The sequence below is a fragment of the Coregonus lavaretus genome (assembly GCF_964263955.1).
Source record: "Coregonus lavaretus genome assembly, chromosome: 2".
In the NCBI taxonomy this organism is placed as follows: domain Eukaryota; kingdom Metazoa; phylum Chordata; class Actinopteri; order Salmoniformes; family Salmonidae; genus Coregonus; species Coregonus lavaretus.
This window is the reverse complement of record NC_139989.1, coordinates 9,489,587-9,512,597: the sequence shown is the minus strand read 5'-3', so window position 1 is coordinate 9,512,597 and position 23,011 is coordinate 9,489,587. Positions and strand designations below refer to the sequence as shown.

The 23,011-nt window shown below is 41.2% G+C and overlaps 2 protein-coding genes across 2 annotated transcripts in view; one reads left to right on the top strand and one right to left on the bottom strand.

Annotated features, from left to right (window-relative positions):
* Positions 1-2,036, top strand: part of LOC311147470 (bone morphogenetic protein 7-like) — a 41,479-nt gene extending 39,443 nt beyond the window's left edge. Inside the window, exons 6-7 of the mRNA XM_084184181.1 lie at positions 234-344; positions 590-2,036. Of these exons, the coding sequence (XP_084040307.1) occupies positions 234-344; positions 590-739 (261 nt within the window). The 3' untranslated portion in view covers positions 740-2,036. The remainder of the gene's footprint in view (positions 1-233; positions 345-589) is intronic.
* Positions 2,037-2,098: 62 nt separating this feature from the next.
* Positions 2,099-21,837, bottom strand: txndc5 (thioredoxin domain containing 5). Its single transcript, XM_084184198.1, has 10 exons — positions 21,580-21,837; positions 20,279-20,431; positions 19,152-19,257; positions 16,015-16,111; positions 13,978-14,093; positions 13,574-13,660; positions 13,285-13,428; positions 5,826-5,908; positions 5,285-5,414; positions 2,099-4,052 (listed from the first exon to the last, which is right to left on the bottom strand). The coding sequence occupies exons 1-10, from the start codon at positions 21,765-21,767 to the stop codon at positions 3,930-3,932; spliced, it is 1,227 nt and encodes a 408-aa protein (XP_084040324.1). The 5' UTR covers positions 21,768-21,837; the 3' UTR covers positions 2,099-3,929.
* Between the last annotated feature and the right edge of the window lie 1,174 nt (positions 21,838-23,011).

The window sequence follows — 23,011 nt, the reverse complement described above, 5'->3', positions numbered from 1 at the left end:
CGCTACAGTCCAAAGTGCTTTAGACCTTGTGCGAGTATACATGCCCTCTGACATTGCTGCGGCTGAACTGGCACTGTTTCACTGAACTGTATATAGTAACCATTAAAACACACAGTACCTTATTGCCACAGGATTCCATTTCCAGAGCCTTCAGAACACATTTTAGACCATTATGATGTGTTGTGTCCAGATGGTTAGCCATATTAAATGTATCCCTCTTGTGATTGTATCAGGACTGGATCATTGCACCTGAGGGCTACGCAGCCAACTACTGTGACGGAGAGTGCTCCTTCCCCCTCAACGCCCATATGAATGCCACCAACCATGCCATTGTGCAGACACTGGTGAGCACTCCAAGAATTGAGCTAATACGTTGCTAATAAACTGAGCTAAGTGCTAATAAAGAGCTGAATCCTAATTTCATGAATCCTGAATTTTCATGCAAATCTCCCATTGATGTAAATGTATATTTTGATTTGTAAAACAAATGTCTCAAGTGCTCACTTCACGTTAGGAAAGTGACATTGACCCTTCAAGCTGTGCTTCAAGGGGAATAAGTGACCTCTGACCTCTTGTTGTTGTCTCCCAGGTCCACCTCATGAACCCGGAGAACGTACCCAAGCCCTGCTGCGCACCCACCAAGCTGCACGCCATCTCCGTGCTCTACTTCGACGACAACTCCAACGTCATCCTGAAGAAGTACAAGAACATGGTGGTGAGGGCCTGTGGCTGCCACTGACAACCGCCAAACTGCCGCGTCATCATGGTCACCTGCTCATGTCAAAGGTCACAGCGGAGACTGTGTGCACACGACATCCTGGGCCTGCCTGTTTGTGAGTGGGTGTTGTGTGTGTGTACTACCCTCTCCTCTCCCGTACTCAGGGCGAGGGCGGAACTGATAATAGACCAGACCAACGTGCTGCTTCCCCCCCCTCCCCTCCTCTCAAAACTAAGTGGTGTTCAAGTTCTCAGACAGCTAATGGCTCATTACAGCAAAACAACTCGATGGCATCGGGGAATTGACTCAATGTTATCTCAACTGTTACATGACGTCAGATGTAGTCAAATGACACAAAACATGTAGAAATCCTTTTATAGGACCGCAGGGGAAAGCATTAGCCTAACTACACCATTTTTAATAGAGATGTATATTGTGTGACTAACCAAAGCCTGATTTTAACATGAACAATCTGCTGAAATATTCATGAAATCTATGCCACAATACATTACAGTTAATGTAAAGAGATCCAGATATTTCCTATTCCTCTTTATGTATTGTACTCAGAAGTTCTTCAGCCATATTCACCAGGCTTCCAAAAATATAATATGGGCCGAACGGAAACAACCACATACTATTTTAGTTGTGAACTCCTCAAAATATCTTCATTGGGTCAATATTTGCCAGGCTCATGCTGGGTGTTCACCAAGCTGGTTCAACAGGTAGCAGGTTGCGGCTTAACTGATGGACTGCGCTAAAGAAGATGACATTCACCTCATTCCTTAGACATCCCGCAAACAGCAATTTCCATGTTATTCCACTCACTGAGTTAACATATTATCCCCAAAAACCTGGAGAGAATAAAAGTGGAAAAAGCTATTTGTTGGTCAAATCAGCTGATCAAATGTTTTGGACCAGTTTTCTGAAATTAGCTTGGGTTTGTCATTGATGTTTAGATTTTGTTCATTTCAAAGTAATTGCAACTGTCGACGCATTTACGGATCGGGGCTCTAGTCAATCCGTATTGCGGAAGTTCAGCGTTGGTGTGATTGAAATTTAAAGGCAAGGTTCCTGCATTCACGGTAAACGCTGCATGTCATTTCATTTGAAAATTACCTTTACATTTCTATTGCGCAATCTGTAATCACTTCCTGAATTGACTGCCTTTTAATTGAGCCCAATCCTGCTAGCTGAAAAAAAGATACCTTTGTGCCTAACCAATCAGAAATCACAAAATATACCTCCAGTAAGCTGCTGTTTACATTTCTTGTGGTCATATTTAGACTTGTGTGTAAATACGTGTACATTTTCAGCTTATTTATTGCACCTCTTAAAGTCACATGCCATATTACAGAGAAAGAAACGTGAACAAATGAAAAATACTATTTTTGGAAAGACATTTTATTACAAAATCTCATGTTACAACTTGCCTTTTTTGGGGGGGGGCAGTGTACAACCCACTCACAATAACAAAATACTGCTTTCCTTCACTGGAGTCTGCCTAGACCATGTACTATCCATAAAGATTTTTACTGACAATAAGTGGTTAGCCTCTGAATGCATTTGTTTCCCTTAATTGAGCATTGAATGTAAAAACTGCCTCACACAGCAACTCCATGCACACACACATTCTCAGACCACTTCATTTACCTCAACCACCCCAGAATAGCACACACTTCAATAAAACTCAGAATCACTAACATTATGGGTTGATATAATATTCTATATATGGAAAGAAAAATCAACTTTGTAATCGTAATTTATAGACTAAACAAGTCATGAGTGATCATTATATGAGTGGATAATATATTTAGGGTATTCCGTTTTTTGATCTCCAAGCATCTGAGGTAACCAAACAACAACCCCAAAGTAAAGTGACCTTATCACTGTTGTTGCATTCTTGTGCTTCACTGGATGTTTGAGTGACACCCTGGGGTCTGATATGGGGCTTAGTCAATGGAACAGAATATTAATCCGCTTTGGGAAATCTATTGCATTTACAGCAGACACAAGATAAGGATGTGTTTGTTCTATACAACATTCCTATCTGCAAAGTTCTGAATGTTCCATTTTAATGAACTACCCGTAAAGAAGCATTTGACCCCAAAACCATTTTTTCATTCATCCATGTTGGACACAATCCCTCACAAACCATTTCTGAGGGATGTTTCAAACATGGACTAATGACAAATATGAAAACATGGTTTCCTTTAATGACAAACTAGCACATTCCATGCATAAGGCATGACTTGAGTGCGCCAAACAGACGATCACAATCATTGTTCATAAAACAGTGAGAACGGGAAAAACAGTCCCGAGGTGCCTGACATTGGACCGTGGGACTGAACTGAAGCCTCTTACAACACTAAAATGGAAAACAAAAAATACATTCAGAGTTTTTGTAGTACATATGCAATGTCACGGAAGACCACTCACTGACACAGACAAAGGGCAGTTTGACATGAAACATTAAAGTAGTTTCATGCAGCATTTCCAATCATAGCCAAAAAGCAGTTGGGGGAATTCGTCAGAAAAATAAGGGGAGACAAATATACCCGATAAGAGAGAGCAGTATGGCGTAGGCCGAGAACTCCAACTGGGTGTCCCTGAGAGTTAAGTTAGTTAGGCCGTCACTGGCATGGATAAAAAGTACCGTCAATGTCATGAGAGGTCACGCGGCTTTGACCCCTGTGCTACAGTAACATATCAATGGCTCATGATTGTTCGTCAACACGATTTTCTTAAATCACCAAATTAACATTAACAAATTTACATCTATAAAATTTCAGACAAACTTAGTCAGCTTAATCCAACGGTTTTTGATACAACCAGCAGGCACTATTTAAGACGACTCTGCTTGAGTTGTCAAGTGTAGAGATGACTATAAAAAGGTATGCATTTTAAGGTTTGGCCGATTTAAGTACCGTTGGCAAAAAATGGTTTGCAGAGCCAGCCAATGCTCTCCAGAGGAGCAGCCCAAACAAAACACATTCACATTTCACACAAACTATTGGATTATTATAGAATCAGACTGGCCTCGCTCACAAGGCATGAGACATTACAGAGGGGGTTAAAAAGCAGTGTGTTGACGCTACTCCTTTCTGAAAGAAAAACGATTGGAGATGGAGAGAGATAAGAGCTGGCCGTTGTGGGAGAGGACCATTCTGTGTTGGGGAGGAGAGAAGTAACGGTGGATGTTGATTGGACAATGCTACAGCTCGTCTCGGGCCTGCTTCATCACAAAACTGTGCAGGCTCTCCAAGTCCCGCCCTCCGTGATGCTCCTCACCTTGAGCACCAGCTCTGAACAGCAGCAGGGTGGGGTACCCACGTACCTGTGGAAGAGAAAGGGGAAATAGGCATCGTCCATGGATAACAAGTCAGCAAGGTAATAACCCCTAGCTAGCCCCGACCTCTTCAGTGTTTGCTGATCTGAAGGGAATGGATAGGTATGAGCAATATGGTCTTGACTTCACCTAACCCTGCAATGCCTTCACCATATCACTTCCACCTTTCCTTCAGATCGGCCAACACTGAAGGAAATAATGGTTGCACGGTTTTTCTCTTACTATAAACTATGCATGAATCGTCTAGATTGTTTAGCAGTGCGAGTCATAACACTAATTTAATAAATTCTAACAGTGAGCTTCTAAGAGCCAGAGAGGCTGCAGCTGAAGAGACTACTGGTCCATGGCCTTGAGACGGTGAGTCAGGGAAAATTCCAGAGAGCATCCCACTAATAAAGGTTGTGATGGTTATAACATGGTCTGTCTTAAAAAGGGCCATGAGGGAGTCTTGAGATCCACTATTCCTGGTAGCGTAGCACTACTGATCATCCAATCCCACGATGAGGTGGCTGTATAGTTTTATGGCTTTTTGAACCACAGTACACAACCTCAGCTAACTCACCGTTTATACTTCCTGTGGCCCTGGGTCTCACCTGCTTGTGTGGGTTTATGAACCAAATGTGAAGTTACACAATCAAGGTCTTGCTAATTATACCGCAGACTACAGTAGTGCTCTTTCTGAGCCATATCTTAGCTACTGACAGTCAATTTACAATTTATACTGAGTGTACAAAACATTTCCATGAAATAGACTGACCAGGTGAAAGCTATGATCCCTTATTGATGTCACCTGTTAAATCCATTTTAAATCAGTGTAGATGAAGGGGAGGAGACAGGTTAAAGAAGGATTTTTAAGCCTTGAGACAATTGAGACATGGATTGTGTATTTGTGCCATTCAGAGGGTGAATGGGCAAGACAAAATATTTAAGTGCCTTTGAACGGGGTACGGTAGTAAAATATTTAAGTAGGTGCCAGGAGCACCAGTTTGAGTGTTAATAACTGCTCAACAGTTTCACCTGTGTATCAAGAATGGTCCACCACCCAAATGACATCCAGCCAACTTCACACAACTATGTGAAGCATTGGAGTCAACATGGGTCAGCATCCCTGTGGAACGCTTTCGACACCTTGTAGAGTCCATGCCCCGACGAACTGAGGCTGTTCTGAGGGCAAGAGAGGGTGCAACTCAATTTCTGTACACTCAGTGTAGAACACCTACTGAAAACCTGTTGCAGATCGTCCTCTCCACTGTGCAGTCCACTTTGCCAATCTTCACGTCAGTCAGGCCAGGGAACTCCTTCTTGGACAGGTCCTCCCATGTAGGGGCCAGATTCTTACAGTGGCCACACCTGGAGGGGGGGTGGGCGGGGAGGGACAAGTCAGTTATAATTACGCAGGTTATCCAGTCAGTGGACGACAGAGGTGTTCTTTCTCTGCGACTGCATCTCAATAGTCGAGTGGTACTTGAATCTAGTGTACTTTTAGTCATGTGCACTGCTGTGACAAAACAGGCATCCATTATATTCCTTTCACCTAGCCTAGATCAGGGCAGATTAGGGCGCTGAGGCCACTTTAGTAGAGTATTGAGATGGAACTTCTGTCTGCAAGTGTGCCGCTCCATTACCTGAGGGGAAATGCACTAGCCTCCTCAACTTCTTAAAAAGTACCACTGACTCAAATGACACTGACTCACAAATGTCCAAGGTCATACGTGTGAGATAAATAGAAAGAGCGTTAGTACTGTATATAAGAGCACTTACCATGGAGTGTAGAACTTGATGAACGTCAGCCCCTTGGCCACTGTCTCGTCAAAGTTGCTCTCTGTGAGTGTAACAACGCCAGACTGCAGGAAAAAACAGAGATGATTTCGGATGGGATCATTCCTGGTCATGTATAGGTTAATACAGTGCCTTCAGAAAGAATTCACACCCCTCAACCTTTTCCACATTTTGTTGTGTTACAGCCTGAATTTAAAATGGATTCAATTTAGATTTTGTTTCACTGGCCTACACACAATAACCCATAATGTCAAAGTGGAATGACGTTTTCATATATATATATATATATATATATATATATATATATATATATATATATATATATATATATATATATATATATATATATATATATATACAGTGGGGAAAAAAAGTATTTAGTCAGCCACCAATTGTGCAAGTTCTCCCACTTAAAAAGATGAGAGAGGCCTGTAATTTTCATCATAGGTACACGTCAACTATGACAGACAAAATGAGAAAAAAAAATCCAGAAAATCACATTGTAGGATTTTTTATGAATTTATTGGCATATGATGGTGGAAAATAAGTATTTGGTCAATAACAAAAGTTTCTCAATACTTTGTTATATACCCTTTGTTGGCAATGACACAGGTCAAATGTTTTCTGTAAGTCTTCACAAGCTTTTCACACACTGTTGCTGGTATTTTGGCCCATTCCTCCATGCAGATCTCCTCTAGAGCAGTGATGTTTTGGGGCTGTCGCTGGGCAACACAGACTTTCAACTCCCTCCAAAGATTTTCTATGGGGTTGAGATCTGGAGACTGGCTAGGCCACTCCAGGACCTTGAAATGCTTCTTACGAAGCCACTCCTTCGTTGCCCGGGCGGTGTGTTTGGGATCATTGTCATGCTGAAAGACCCAGCCACGTTTCATCTTCAATGCCCTTGCTGATGGAAGGAGGGTTTCACTCAAAATCTCACGATACATGGCCCCATTCATTCTTTCCTTTACACAGATCAGTCGTCCTGGTCCCTTTGCAGAAAAACAGCCCCAAAGCATGATGTTTCCAACCCCATGCTTCACAGTAGGTATGGTGTTCTTTGGATGCAACTCAGCATTCTTTGTCCTCCAAACATGACGAGTTGAGTTTTTGTCAAAAAATTATATTTTGGTTTCATCTGACCATATGACATTCTCCCAATCCTCTTCTGGATCATCCAAATGCACTTCAGACGGGCCTGGACATGTACTGGCTTAAGCAGGGGGACACGTCTCGCACTGCAGGATTTGAGTCCCTGGCGGCGTAGTGTGTTACTGATGGTAGGCTTTGTTACTTTGGTCCCAGCTCTCTGCAGGTCATTCACTAGGTCCCCCCGTGTGGTTCTGGGATTTTTGCTCACCGTTCTTGTGATCATTTTGACCCCACGGGGTGAGATCTTGCGTGGAGCCCCAGATCAAGGGAGATTATCAGTGGTCTTGTATGTCTTCCATTTCCTAATAATTGCTCCCACAGTTGATTTCTTCAAACCAAGCTGCTTACCTATTGCAGATTCAGTCTTCCCAGCCTGGTGCAGGTCTACAATTTTGTTTTTGGTGTCCTTTGACAGCTCTTTGGTCTTGGCCATTGTGGAGTTTGGAGTGTGACTGTTTGAGGTTGTGGACAGGTGTCTTTTATACTGATAACAAGTTCAAACAGGTGCCATTAATACAGGTAACGAGTGGAGGACAGAGGAGCCTCTTAAAGAAGAAGTTACAGGTCTGTGAGAGCCAGAAATCTTGCTTGTTTGTAGGTGACCAAATACTTATTTTCCACCATAATTTGCAAATAAATTCATTAAAAATCCTACAATGGGATTTTCTGGATTTTTTTTCCTCAATTTGTCTGTCATAGTTGACGTGTACCTATGATGAAAATTACAGGCCTCTCTCATCTTTTTAAGTGGGAGAACTTGCACAATTGGTGGCTGACTAAATACTTTTTTTCCCCACTGTATATTTTTTTTTTAAACAAATGAATAAAAAATGAAAAGCTGAAATGTCTTAGGTCAATAAGTATTCAACCCCTTTGTTACAGTATAGCTAATTTAAATAATTTCAGGAGTAAAGATTTGCTTAACAAGTCACATTATAAGTTGCATGGACTCACTGTGTGCAATAATAGTGTTTAACATGATGTTTTAATGACTACCTCGTCTCTGTACCCCATACAATTATCTGTAAGGTCCCTCAGTCAAGCAGTGAATTTCAAACACAGATTCAACCACAAAGACCAGGGAGGTTTTCCAATGCAAAGATGGGCACCTATCGGTAGATTGGTCAAAATAAAACAAGCTGACATTGAATATCCCTTTGAGCATGGTGAATTATTAATTACACTTTGGATGATGTATCAATACACCCAGTCAATAGAAAAGACACACACGTCCTTCCTAACTCAGTTGCCGGAGAGGAAGGAAACCACTCAGGGATTTCACCATGAGGCCAATGGTGACTTTACCAGTTACAGAGTTTAAACAGTTACAGAGTTTAATGGCTGTGATAGGAGAAAACTAAATTGTAGTTACTCCACAATACTAACCTAAATGACACAGTGAAAAGAAGGAAGCCTGTACAGAACAAAAATATTACAAAACATGCATCCTGTTTGCAATAAGGCACTACAGTAAAACTGCTACAAATGTGGCAAAGAAATTAATACAGTGTGTTATGTTTGGGGGCAAATCCAACACATCACTGAGTACCCCTCTTCATATTTTCAAGCATGGTGGTGGCTGCATCATGTTATGGGTATGCTTGTCATCAGAAAGGACTAGGGAGTTTTTTAGGGTAAGAAGAAATGGAATAGGGCTAAGCACAGGCAAAATCCTTGAGGAAAACCTGATTCAGTCTGCTTTCCAACAGACACTGGGAGACAAATTCACCTTTCAGCAGGACAAGAACCTAAAACACAAGGCCAAATATACACTGGACTTGCTTACCAAGACGACATTGAATGTTTCTGAGTGGCCTAGTTCCAGTTTAGACTTAAATCGGATTAAAAATCTATGGAAAGACTTGAAAATGGCTGTCTAGCTATAATCAACTTGACAGAACCTGAAGAATTGTAAAAATAATGTGCAAATATTGTACAATCCAGGTGTGCAAAGCTCTTAGAGACTTACCCAGAAAGACACTCAGCTGTAATCGCTGCCAAAGATAATTCTAACATGTATTAACTCAGGGGTGTGAGTACTTATGTAAATGAGATTTCTTTGTTATTTTCACTAAATTTGCAAAAATATCTAAAAACATGTTTTCACTTTGGTATTATGGGGTATTGTGTGTAGATGGGTTAGAGAAATACATATATTTAATCCATTTTGAATTCAGGCTGTAACACAACTAAATGTGGAATAAGTCAAGGGGTATGAACACTTTCTGAAGGCACTGCATGTCCACAAGACCAGTAGCCTAAGTTCCTACACCGAACATCCGAGACGGATTAGAATTAGCTTTGGATTGCTCCTTAAAAGACTTGTCCCATGTCTTTGTTCAAGGTTAAGCCTCAAGTGATGTCACTGTTCACACTGAACACTCTATCCGAGATGCCTTGGCATGGGCGGGAGGAAATAGCTAGCCTGCCCATAATTGCTAGGTCTAGTTGACCGTTGTGCAGCAGAGGCCTATGCCTGCTGTACACTGCAGTAGACTGTATTCCACAGCGTAGGCCTGAGCAGGCTAGATGGTAATCTCACTGCTAAACCATCTGCCCAAGAGCTTATTCACTCATTAAGTATCTGGAGAGGTACAGTACCAGTCAAAAGTTGACACACCTTCTCATTCAAGGGTTTTTCTTAATTTTTTCCTATTTTCTACATTGTAGAATAATAGTGAAGACATCAAAACTATGAAATAACACATATGGAATCATGTAGTAACCAAAAAAGTGTTAAACAAATCAAAATATATTTTATTTTAGATTCTTCAAAGTAGCCACCCTTTGCCTTGATGACAGGCTTTGCACACTCTTGGCATTCTCTCAACCAGCTTCACCTGGAATGCTTTTCCAACAGTCTTGAAGGAGTTCCCACATATGCTGAGCACTTGTTGGCTGCTTTTCCTTCACTCTGTGGTCCAACTCATCCCGAACCATCTCAATTGGGTTGAGGTCGGGTGATTGTGGAGGCCAGGTCATCTGATACAGCACTCCATCACTCTCCTTATTGGTCAAATAGCCCTTACACAGCCTGGAGATGTGTTGGGTCATTGTCCTGTTGAAAAACAAATTATAGTCCCACTAAGCGCAAACTAGATGGGATGGCGTATCGCTGCAGAATGCTGTGGTAGCCATGCTGGTTAAGTGTGCCTTGAATTCTAAATAAATCAGACAGTGTCACCAGCAAAGCACCCCCACACCAAAACACCTCCTCCTCCATGCTTCACGGTGGGAACCACACATGCAGAGATCATCCGTTAACCTACTCTGCATCTCACAAAGACACGGCGGTTGGAACCAAATATCTCAAATTTGGACTCTTCAGACCAAAGGACAGATTTCCACCGGTCTAATATCCATTGCTCGTGTTTCTTGACCCAAGCAAGTCTCTATACTCAGAATATATATCCCAAAAGAAATACATTCTCACTCCAATCAATTTTAACAGAAGGTTAGCAAAAATAGATAAGATCTTGCTACCATGGAAAGGTAAATACCTGTCTATTTGTGGACAAATCACCCTGATTAACTCTTTAGTATTATCCCAGTTTACTATTTGTTGTATATGAGAAAACAATATTCCATTTTATTTGGAACGGCAAGCCAGACAAAATTAAACGGGCCTATTTAAATAATTCGGAGGACAGAAATTATTAAATATGAAAGCATTAGACCTATCATTAAAAGCTTCGGTCATACAAAAGTTATACTTAAATCTGAACTGGTTCTCTAGCAAATTAGTAAGATTGTCTCACCCCATGTTCAAGAATGGCCTTTTCCCCTTTATTCAGATTACAACTTCTCACTTTCAGTTATTTGAAAAGGAAATCATCTCCCAAACATCACTATTTCTAAAACAAGCCATAGAAAGTTGGTTGCAATTTCAATTTAATCCTCCAGAAATGACAGAACAAATAATGCAAAAATATTGTGGTTAAACTCAAATATACTAATTGATAAAAAAAACATTTTTTGGAGAAAAAAAAAAAAGGTATGATCTTCGTAAATTATATCATAGGTAGAACTGGTGGAGTTATGTCGCATATGCAGCTAACAAAAATGTCTGCTCTACCCAAAATTACAACCAAATAATTGCAGCATTACCGCAAAAATGGAAGAGGAAAGTGGAAGGAGGGAAAAGTAAGGAACGTGTCTGTCGGCTCTGCATTAAAGACCATAATTGGTTAAAGAAAATTGTGATAAATAAAAAAGTATACCAAAGGATTGACAGCTGTCCCATATAGATGGCAAAATAGTTGGGAAGAGATTTTTGACGTACCGATTCCATGGCAAATGGTTTATGAACTGACACGCAAAACGACGCCGGATTCAAAACGTAAGAATTTTTCAATTTAAATTATTATAAAAAATTCTTGCAACCAATATAATTTTATTTATATGGGGGATACAATCTTCCCAGCTCTGCAGATTTTGCTGCGAAGAGACAGAATCATTAGATAATTTGTTTTGGTACTGTCCATTTGTAAGTCACTCTGGATAAGAGCGTCTGCTAAATGATGTAAATGTAGCTTGTTTTTGGTCACAGGTCCACGAATGGCTGAAGGATTGCAATATTTACCTGGAGCTAACCCTGCAGATAGCACTACTGGGTGATCTGAAAAGTCTGTCAATCGATCAATAATATAATACTTTTAGCAAAAATGTTTATTTTCAATTTACAATCTGTAGAAACAATGAGAATAGAAGGGTTCAGAACTTTTGTGCAACATCACAGTACAGTTGAGAAATATATGGCAAGTAGAAATCCAATATGGATGGTGTTAAGAGATAGATGGGAGGGGTTGAATGGAGCTGAAGGTTGGGACTAATAACAACAAAATAACTCATGTAAAACATACTGTGTCCATAGTAAGTATGTAGGTTGAGAACTATTGTGAAAAAGAGCTCAGTTTGGGGATATGGCATGTAGAGGCAAACCGGATGGACGTCATGAAAATGATCAGAGAGGTTGAGGGTAGAGGAAGTTCAGGAGTAAAAACAAACAAAATATAATTATTATTGACTGTGTCCATAAAATGTATATAGTATGTATAAGCTTGAAGTAGACACCTAAGCTTTGTTGTTCACTCCAATTAGGGGAGGGGTGGTGGGGTTGGAAAGTAATAAAGGAAAATACATTTTAAAAAATGATATATATATATATATATATATATATATATATATAATTTTTTGCGGAAGAAAATATGGGGGATTGGAAGTGATGCAGACAATTACAGTGATGGAAGTTACAATCTATCTGCAATGTTAAAGCTGACCTACCCCCTAAAAAATAAAAATAAAAATCTTATTGGTGTCCTTTAGTAGTGGTTTCTTTGCAGCAATTCGACCATGAAAGCCTGATTCACACAGTCTCCTCTGAACAGTTGATGTTGAGATGTGTCGGTTACTTGAACTCTGAAGCATTTATTTGGGCTGCAATTTCTGAGGCTGGTAACTCTAATGAACGTATCCTCTGCAGCAGAGGTAACTCTGGGTCTTACTTTCCTGTGGCGGTCCTCACGAGAGCCAGTTTCATCATAGCGATTGAAGGTTTTTGCGACTGCACTTGAATAAACTTTCCGGCTTGACTGACCTTCATGTCTTAAAGTAATGATGGACTGTCGTTTCTCTTTGAGCTGTTCTTGACATAATATGGACTTGGTCTTTTACCAAATAGGGCTATCTTCTGTATACCCCCCCCCTACCTTGTCACAACACAACTGATTGGCTCAAACGCATTAAGAAGGAAAGAAATTCCACATATTAACTTTTAACAAGGTACACCTGTTAATTGAAATGCATTCCAGGTGACTACCTCATGAAGCTGGTTGAGAGAATGCCAAGAGTGTGCAAAGCTGTCATCAAGGCAAAGGGTGGCTACTTTGAAGAATCTCAAATATAAAATATATTTTGATTTGTTTATCACTTTTTTGGTGACTACATGATTCCATGTGTGTTATTTCATAGTTTTGATGTCTTCACTATTATTCTACAATATAGAAAATAGTAAAAATAAAGAAAAACCCTGGAATGAGTAGGTGTGTCCAAACTTTCGACTGGTACTGTATGTTGTAAAAACTTGCTGCCCACACATGCAACAGGGTGCCCCGCCCCCAAAATGAGATATCGCCGTTAGCATCTTACCACAACAGAGCTCAACTTCTTTTTTTCGTTAGAAAACATTGACCAAAGCTCAGAGTTTTTAAATAGCATGTGGTGTATTTAAAGTCTGGAAGACCCATGCTCTTGGCCCCACGGTGCCTGAAAGAAAGTCACACACACACACCTCCTCTTTGGCGGGTTCGGCGCTGGGTACTGGGATCTCGTTAGCATGCGGGTGCTCGTCATCCTCCTTAGTAGCAGCCTGGACCTGGTTGTCCACAAAGTCCTTCAGAGAGTCCAGGTCCCGCTTGCCTCTGTACTGGTCCGCCTGGACAGACAAACAGCAGCAATGGAAAGGGTTAACAAACTGACTGTTTTAATGGCGAAGCCATAGCTCCTTAAATGCTTAAATGCGTTACTGAACACAATGACACAAGGTCTTCTTCAGTGTGCTATCCAACCACACTATGTACCTTCTCTCCGTCCTTGAAGAAGAGTAGGGTGGGGTAGCCACGCACAGCATTCTCAGAGCACACCTCGTAGTGCTGGGTACAGTCCACCTGGCCAATCACACAACACCAGTTTAAATCAGAATTCATTCAGCATATCCAGCTCATACCTAGTTTGTCATACTTCACATTTAACTCCTGTAGTTGGTAAAGATAGCTAGTTGTGCTTTGAACTTGGAAATATCAACATGCAATTCAATACAAACATCAGGCCACAGCCATAAATAACATTTGTTCAGTGGGTTGTATTATCTCATTGTACAAACAAAATGACTCGTCAGAAGATCCGTGTCCTGGTCTTGTTACATAGATAACAGTGACTCCGGTCCCCTGCTGTTGCTCAGGCAGAGTTGGAACTTGTCACCAACCTTGCCGATCTTGATGTTGTCCGAGTGCTCGAAACTGGTGGCCAGCTGCTCCCAGGTGGGGACCATGGCCTTGCAGTGACCGCACCAGGGGGCAAAGAACTTGACAAAGTGGGACCCTGTAGAGAGGAGACAGAAAGGAGAAAAGGAGATTGTACTTCATTCTGGAAAACATCATATATACATAAATGTACAGTAATAATAGCTGCAATCTGAAAGAACCGTAATTATAAAGCATTTTACAGAGGTACGTATTACCTTAAGTTAGAGGGTAAGAGCGTCTTAGCTTAAGGATGGGTTATGAGTTGATGGAATAACATGAGAAATTACATCAACTATAAAATTGCTGGCCTGGAGACTAAAATAAACTGAGCTCACAGAGGTTAAATGCTACCGATTACGCAATTTCGTCATAGTTCATCTTGCCAAGATTTAAAAGGTGAGACCCATAAACATTCCTCTTACAAATGACCTTGTCATATCCTGTATTTTTTCTCCAAAACAGAAATCATTTATTTTTATTCTCAACCAAAACAGACTAAAACCAGGCTTAAAGGGATACTTTGGGGATTGTGACAATGAGGCCCCAGAGTCAGATGAACTCGTGGATACCATTTTTATGTCTCTGCGTTCGGTTTGAAGGAAGTTGTTCATTAGCGCTGGAGTAATTTCTAACTAGCGTTAGTGCAATGACTGGAAGTCTATGGGTATCTGCTAGCATGCAAGCAGATACCCATAGACTTCCAGTCATTGTGCTAACGCTAGTTAGCATTGGCTCGGGAAACTACCTCTACCTTTCTTCATACTGATACATAAAAATGGTATCCTTGAGTTCATCTGACTCTGGGGAAGTATACTGAACAAAAATAAACGCAACATGTAAAGTGTTGGTCCCATGTTTCATTAGCTGAAATAAGAAATGTTCCATATGCACAAAAAGCTTATTTCTCTCAAATGTTGTGCACAAATTAGTTTACAACCCTGTTAGTGAGCATTTCTCCTTTGCCAAGATAATCCATCCACCTGACAGGTGTGGCATATCAAGAAGCTGATTAAACAGCATGATCATTACACAGGTGCACCTTGTGCTGGGGACGATAAAAGGAGATAAAAGGCGTTGTGCCACAGATGTTTCAAGTTTTGAGGGAGCATGCAATTGGCATGCTGACTGCATTAATGTCCACCAGAGCTGTTGCCTGAGAATGTAAGGTTCATTTCTCTACCATAAGTCGCCGCCAACGTCGTTTTAGAGAATTTGGCAGTACGTACAACAAGCCTCACAACAGAGGACCACGTGTAACCACGCCAGCCCAGGACCTCCACATCCGGCTTCTTCACCTGCAGGATTGTCTGAAACCAGCCACCTGGACAGCTGATGAAACTGAGGAGTATTTCTGTCTGTAATAAAGCCCTTTTGTGGGGAAAAACTCATTCTGATTGGCTGGGCCTGGTTCTCAAGTGGGTGGGCCTATGCCCTCCCAGGACCACCCATGGCTGCGCCCCTGCCCAGTCATGTGAAATCCATAAATTGGTGTCTAATTTATTTATTGTAATTGACTGATTTCTTTATATGAACTGTAACTCAGTAAAATCTTTGAAATTGTTGCGTTTATATTTTGGTTCAGTATAGATAAAGGGCCTCATTGCCAAAATCCCAAAAGTATCCCTTTAAGAGCTGCAATTTCATCAGGGCAATTATAGTGACCATTTATTTTTGTTCTGCTTGTCCAGCGATCGGAAACATGCGGTTTGCATTAGATAAATGTAGAGTGGATTGCATCATGGTTTCAAGGGAATAACGGCGCCTAAATTATGTTCAACGTTGTAGAAACGTTACGTATGCAACTTGCATAAAACATTGGGTTGTATTCTGGTATAAAGAGACAAGCCTGGTCCCAGGTCTGTGTGTGCCCTCTTGCCAACTCCTATCGTGCATGACAACTGCAAGTTGACAAGAGAGCAGAGACAGTTCTGGGACCAGGCTATAAAGAGACCGTTGCCACGTGTGGTACTGATTGATCCCAGTCCTCCCCACGTTACCTTTAGAGACGTGGGCCTTGAAGTTGCTGGCGGTGAGGTCATACAGGCCCTGTTTGGGCTCTGGGGCTTTGGGAGGCTCCAGCTCAGTCTCTGGCTCCTACAGAACCACAGAACATCATGACACAGGTCAAATAAAGACTACCATCACATAACATTAGTCTCAAAAGGTTTCCAATTCAATATATATAATAATAATATTTAAAAAATATGCCATTTAGCAGACGTTTTTATCCAAAGCGTCCTAGTCATGCATGCATACATTTTACATATGGGTGGCCCTGGGAATCGAACCTACAATCCTGACGTTGCATGCACCATGCTCTACCAACTGAGCCATACAGGATCACCTACTGTATCTTCTACTTAGATGCTCTCAAAAGTCTAAAGCAGGGGTATTCAACACTGGGGTCCAACAACAGAATAAACATTTTAAATGACACACCTACAATTGAAAATATATCTTTCTAATGATGTCAACTTTATTTATGAACTCCTAATATTTAGCAAATGACACTCATTTGAGCCAATTACACTCACTGGAGTATCTGACATACAGTGAGGGAAAAAAGTATTTGATCCCCTGCTGATTTTGTACGTTTGCCCACTGACAAAGACATGATCAGTCTATAATTTTAATGGTAGGTTTATTTGAACAGTGAGAGACAGAATAACAACAAAAAAATCCAGAAAAACGCATGTAAAAAATGTTATAAATTGATTTGCATTTTAATGAGGGAAATAAGTATTTGACCCCACTGCAAAACATGACTTAGTACTTGGTGGCAAAACCCTTGTTGGCAATCACAGAGGTCAGACGTTTCTTGTAGTTGGCCACCAGGTTTGCACACATCTCAGGAGGGATTTTGTCCCACTCCTCTTTGCAGATCTTCTCCAAGTCATTAAGGTTTCGAGGCTGACGTTTGGCAACTCGAACCTTCAGCTCCCTCCACAGATTTTCTATGGGATTAAGGTCTGGAGACTGGCTAGGCCACTCCAGTACCTTAATGTGCTTCTTCTTGAGCCACTCCTTTGTTGCCTTGGCCGTGTGTTTTGGGTCATTGTCATGCTGGAATACCCATCCACGACCCATTTCAATGCCCTGGCTGAGGGAAGGAGGTTCTCACCCAAGATTTGACGGTACATGGCCCTCGTCCATCGTCCCTTTGATGCGTTGAAGTTGTCCTGTCCCCTTAGCAGAAAAACACCCCCAAAGCATAATGTTTCCACCTCCATGTTTGACGGTGGGGATGGTGTTCTTGGGGTCATAGGCAGCATTCCTCCTCCTCCAAACACGGCGAGTTGAGTTGATGCCAAAGAGCTTGATTTTGGTCTCATCTGACCACAACACTAGCACCCAGTTCTCCTCTGAATCATTCAGATGTTCATTGGCAAACTTCAGACGGGCCTGTATATGTGCTTTCTTGAGCAGGGGGACCTTGCGGGCACTGCAGGATTTCAGTCCTTCACGGCGTAGTGTGTTACCAACTGTTTTCTTGGTGACTATGGTCCCAGCTGCCTTGAGATCATTGACAAGATCCTCCCGTGTAGTTCTGGGCTGATTCCTCACCGTTCTCATGATCATTGCAACTCCACGAGGTGAGATCTTGCATGGAGCCCCAGGCCGAGAGAGACTGACAGTTCTTTTGTGTTTCTTCCATTTGCGAATAATCGCACAAACTGTTGTCACCTTCTCACCAAGCTGCTTGGCAATGGTCTTGTAGCCCATTCCAGCCTTGTGTAGGTCTACAATCTTGTTCCTGACATCCATGGAGAGCTCTTTGGTCTTGGCCATGGTGGAGAGTTTGGAATCTGATTGATTGATTGCTTCTGTGGACAGTTGTCTTTTATACAGGTAACAAACTGAGATTAGGAGCACTCCCTTTAAGAGTGTGCTCCTAATCTCAGCTCGTTACCTGTATAAAAGACACCTGGGAGCCATACATCTTTCTGATTGAGAGGGGGTCAAATACTTATTTCCCTGATTAAAATGCAAATCAATTTATAACATTTTTGACATGCGTTTTTATGGATTTTTTTGTTGTTATTCTGTCTCTCACTGTTCAAATAAACCTACCATTAAAATTAAAGACTGATCATTTCTTCGTCAGTAGGCAAACATACAAAATCAGCAGGGGATCAAATACTTTTTTCCCTCACTGTAGGCACGCAAGTAAGTACCAGTCGCCTGAACTGAAAACAGGATAATGTGGAAACAACAAGGACGTTGTCTTCCGTTCATTTGCTTTCACCTATCCATCAGCGCAGATGAAGGAAATGAGAAGCCATTTCAGATGAGATGATGGGATGTCTCTCCTCAGGAGACTAAAAAGATTTGGCATGGGTCCTCAGATCCTCAAAAAATTCTACAGCTGCACCATCGAGAGCATCCTGACTGGTTGCATCACCGCCTGGTATGGCAACTGCTTGGCCTCTGACCGCAAGGCACTACAGAGGGTAGTGCGTACGGCCCAGTACATCACTGGGGCCAAGCTTCCTGCCATCCAGGACCTCTATACCAGGCGGTGTCAGAGGAAGGCCCTCAAAATTGTCAAAGACTCCAGCCACCCTAGTCATAGACTGTTCTCTCTGCTACCGCACGGCAAGCGGTACCGGAGTGCCAAGTCTAGGTCCAAAAGACTTCTCAACAGCTTCTACCCCCAAGCCATAAGACTCCTGAACAGCTAATCATGGCTACCCGGACTATTTGCACTGCCCCCCCACCCCATCCTTTTTACGCTGCTGCTACTCTGTTAAGTATTTATGCATAGTCACTTTAACTCTACCCACATGTACATATTACCTCAACTACCTCAACTAGCCGGTGCCCCCGCACATTGACTCTGCAACGGTACCCCCCTGTATATATAGCCTCCCTACTGTCACTTTATTTTACTGTATATATAGCCTCCCTACTGTCACTTTATTTTACTTCTGCTCTTTTTTTCCTCAACACTTTTTTTGTTGTTGTTTTATTCTTACTTTTTTTGTTTAAAATAAATGCACTGTTGGTTAAGGGCTGTAAGTAAGCATTTCACTGTAATGTCTGCACCTGTTGTATTCGGCGCATGTGACCAATAAAATTTGATTTGATTTGATTTGATTTGCATGAACCCCCCTCCCCTCCCCTTTCTCCTTACCACAGGCTCCTCCTGCAAAGTGTTGAGCATCCAGGTCTCCATAGACTGCAGGTCCCTGGGGCCTTGGTACTTCATCGCCTCCTGCTCGGGCTTGAACAGCTTTAGCCTACAGACAACACAGGGATCAATGAGATCATACGACTCAATGACTAGGGCTTGGCCATACTCCTCTGCAGTACCGACACACTCAAAATACACCAAATTGGTCAACTCCTTTGCAACACATTTACATCATGTTCATGGCTAATAAAATGTTAATACTTTCTTTGTGACAGTCGTTTTTTTTCGACCAAGTAGTTTATAAGCATGCTAGGGTCCAGGTTCCTCCTTTAAAGAGCATACACTGCAAAACCAGTGGTTAAAAATTCAACGAAATGCATGTCAATGTTCACTGCTATCTGTCAATAAGTAATCAATCTACATTGAAGCTCACTGCTCTTCATGGTTTATCCCTGTAGCAAAATGTGCCCCGAAACGGTGAGGTACTCTCAACTTATCCAATAAGAAAACCAAGAAGAAACTGTTCTATTGCACAATGCAGAGTTTTTCAAATTGGGGTCCATTGTAGATACCATTTGTATGTCTCCGCGTCCAGTATGGGGGAAGTTAGAGGTAGTTTCACAAGCCAATGCTAACTAGTGTTAGCATAATGACTGGAAGTCTACAGGAACAGTTAGCATGCAAACTGTTCATGTTCATCCAACTCTGGAGAAGTAGATAAATGGCTTCATTGCCAAAATCAAGCTAATTACAGGGTATGTTCTGTATAGAAAATGATTTGGCCGGCCAGCTAAGTGGTAATTTTCACGATGGAAAAACAGTTTGTGTCAACTTAAACGACCAATACCAGATAGAAAGCATGCAGAAAAGATATTGAACTATATTAATATTTGTTTAAATAATATCATATTTGAAAACTAACAATAAAATAAAAACTAGACAGTCAGGGAGTATTGAGAAAAAAAAGAAAAAAAATGGAATTGAGGGCACGTGAACATTGATTTTGTTATAATGTTTGAGCAGAGGAACACAGCAGTAGCATTGGCAAAATGCATAGAATTGCAGGAAATTAGCTTTAAAACTGCAAAATTGTTGTTCAGCTCAAATGAATACGCCACTGTACTTACGTAGGGTAGCCACTGATGCCGTGGACGTTGGAGCAGAACTTGACGTCCTGAGTGCAGTCAACCTTTACAACGTAGGCCGGCGGCGACTCCATGCTGTTGTATTTGTCCGCCATCTCGTTCCATGTCCCTTGTAGCCTCTGGCAGTGACCACACCTGAAAAGACAATGCAGCAGAGAATTGTTGTTTTTTTTGCCAGCGCTACAGACGGCTATATATCGGACTAGTAAAGGCCGAGTGCACTACTTTTATGAATATTTTTTTTGATTATTATTATTGGTTTTATTTAGATTTTTTAGGGTTGCTGCAGCCCCCTCAGCACCCCTACTTTCCGCGGCTATGCTTGTATATGGGGAGGTGTGACACTTCACATGAGTATCAAGAAAACATAGGGAGGCGACCAGAAATCCTTTTGAGGAAATATCTCTGAGGAGAAAAGACTGATATTTTACTTCCATGATGAAGCGCTACATGTTTTTCTATAAGCCTAAATGTCAGCAAAGACACCAACATATGTTAAATCCCATTTAGGCCTAACTACATCAAGTAGATTATTCACTGGGCAAAAAAAACATGGGACATTTTTAGGCACAGCTTTTGTGCGTGCATGTCTACGAGGTTACGTTTATCAGTGCCACGTAAACGGTCACAGCAGGAACGAATCCTGAAATGATCTATTCCTCCACTGTACTGTATTGTAATGTTAGCAAGCAAGCTGCTGTACAGTAGAAACATTTAAGCAGCAAAATTAACACCTTGAAAAAACACTGCGGTGTGCATGTAGCGACTTTGTCAACTAACATGTTAAAGTACGGGACAGTTCAAGTTGAAACGTGACTTCAAAAAGTTCGCTAGTTTAAATAACGGTATCCCAAAATGTAGCAGCCATAACATGCTACCTAACGCTCGAGTATTGGAGTAATAGACAACGCGTTAGCCAGATTAAATGGACTTTGCATCAAATGCAAGGATGAATTAACATTTTATATACAACAGCCATATCATATCACGTGTAACTAAAAAGACAAGTTGGCTGACTAGACAGCTTATTAGTTAGATCAGTAGTCAGCTAACGTTAGCCGTCAAAAAGCTACGCTAGTTAGCTGCAGTTAACTAGGTAACGTTTGCTAGTAGCAGTAATCAAAGTTAGCAGCTTGCCCATCATGTCATGACAACTTGAAAATGAAACAGCTAGCTAATTTTGGTAAGGAAATATGTAACGTTGTCAATAACTTTACAAATTGCTAGCTACTAACTAGCTAATCCATTCATTCAGGTTAAAACGTGAATAAACGTTTGCTTACCAAGGGGCGAAGAACATGACAAAGTGGGGAGCGGTGGGGACAGCATCGTTGAACATATCCACCGTATACGTATGCTTGGCATGTTCATCTTCTTCTGAATCAGCATCGCAAAATATATTACCAAAAAGTAACGCACAATAAATAAAACACAACATAAAAGGTGTGCAATTCAGTGCTGAGTAGGCCATGATCCCGTCTGCCACCGGCGTCTGTGAATACTAGGACAGCCCCTAGCCCTAGTGCTGATTTTCCAGGAATGTAGAATCTGGATAGGGCCAATGCATAGGGAGACGCTCTGAACAATGGTTGCTGCCGTTTTACAGGTGGAGATGCAATGCAGATTAGATAGAGATCTGTGGCATCACGAAAATGGTGCACTTCAAACACTCCTGTACAAGCTCTAACAAGTTTCAATCCAGATAGTTTCACAAGTAGGGCGGCTAGTGTAAAATATCAAAGTTTGCAAAACTTTTCAGTGTTGGTTACATTTCATTCATTTGCGTCATTCATTCATTCATGTCTTTCTGTCAGCCAGCCTAGTTACTAGGAGGCAATGCATGATGTGTATTTAGTATCCATATATTGTAATGTTCTAGATAGGCCTAGGTATACACATTATTTTAAATGGTTTATTTGAGTAAGCACAGATATTGTCATGTTGAATAATCAAGAGTCTGTGCATTGCATCATCATGCTTTACCATGAGCTACAGTGCCTTCAGAAATTATTGATTTATTCCACATTTTGTTGTTACAGCCTGAATTCAAAATATATTAAATATTGTTTTTTTCTCTCACCCATCTACACACAATACCCCATAATGACAAAGTTAAAATATGTTTTTAGAAATTTTTGCAAATGTATTTTAAATGAAATACAGAAATATCTCATTTACATAAGTAGTCACACCCCTGAGTCAATAATACATGTTAGATACTCATTTAGCAGCGATTATAGCTGAGTCTTTCTGGGTACGTTTTTAAGAGCTTTGCATACCTGCATTGTACAATATTTTCACATTATTATAAAAACAATTATTCAAGCTCTGTCAAGTTGTTTGTTGATCATTGCTAGACAGCCATTTTCAAGTCTTGCCATAGATTTCTATGCCGATTTAAGTCAAAACGGTAACTAGGCCACTCAGGAACATTCAATCTCATCTTGGTAAGCAAGTCCAGTGTACATTTGGCCTTGTGTTTTAGGTTATTGTCCTGCTGAAAGGTGAATTTGTCTCCCAGTGTCTGTTGGAAAGCAGACTGAACCAGGTTTTCCTCTAGGATTTTGCCTGTGCTTAGCTCTATTCTGTTTCTTTTTATCCTAAAAAAACTCCCTAGTCCTTTCCAATGACAAGCATAACCATAACATGATGCAGCCACCACCATGCTTGAAAATATGAAGAGGGGTACTCAGTGATGTGTTGTGTTGGATTTGC

What these genes read in the sequence shown, in the direction of transcription:
- txndc5 (XM_084184198.1), bottom strand. Translation starts at nt 21,767, where the DNA reads ATGGCCTACTCAGCACTGAATTGCACACCTTTTATGTTGTGTTTTATT. An exon ending in GGCATCAGTGGCTACCCTAC is followed by an intron (nt 19,258 to 20,278) that starts GTAAGTACAGTG and finishes TGTTGTCTGTAG; the next exon opens with GCTAAAGCTGTTCAAGCCCG. An exon ending in TCTTCAAGGACGGAGAGAAG is followed by an intron (nt 13,429 to 13,573) that starts GTACATAGTGTG and finishes TTGTCTGTCCAG; the next exon opens with GCGGACCAGTACAGAGGCAA.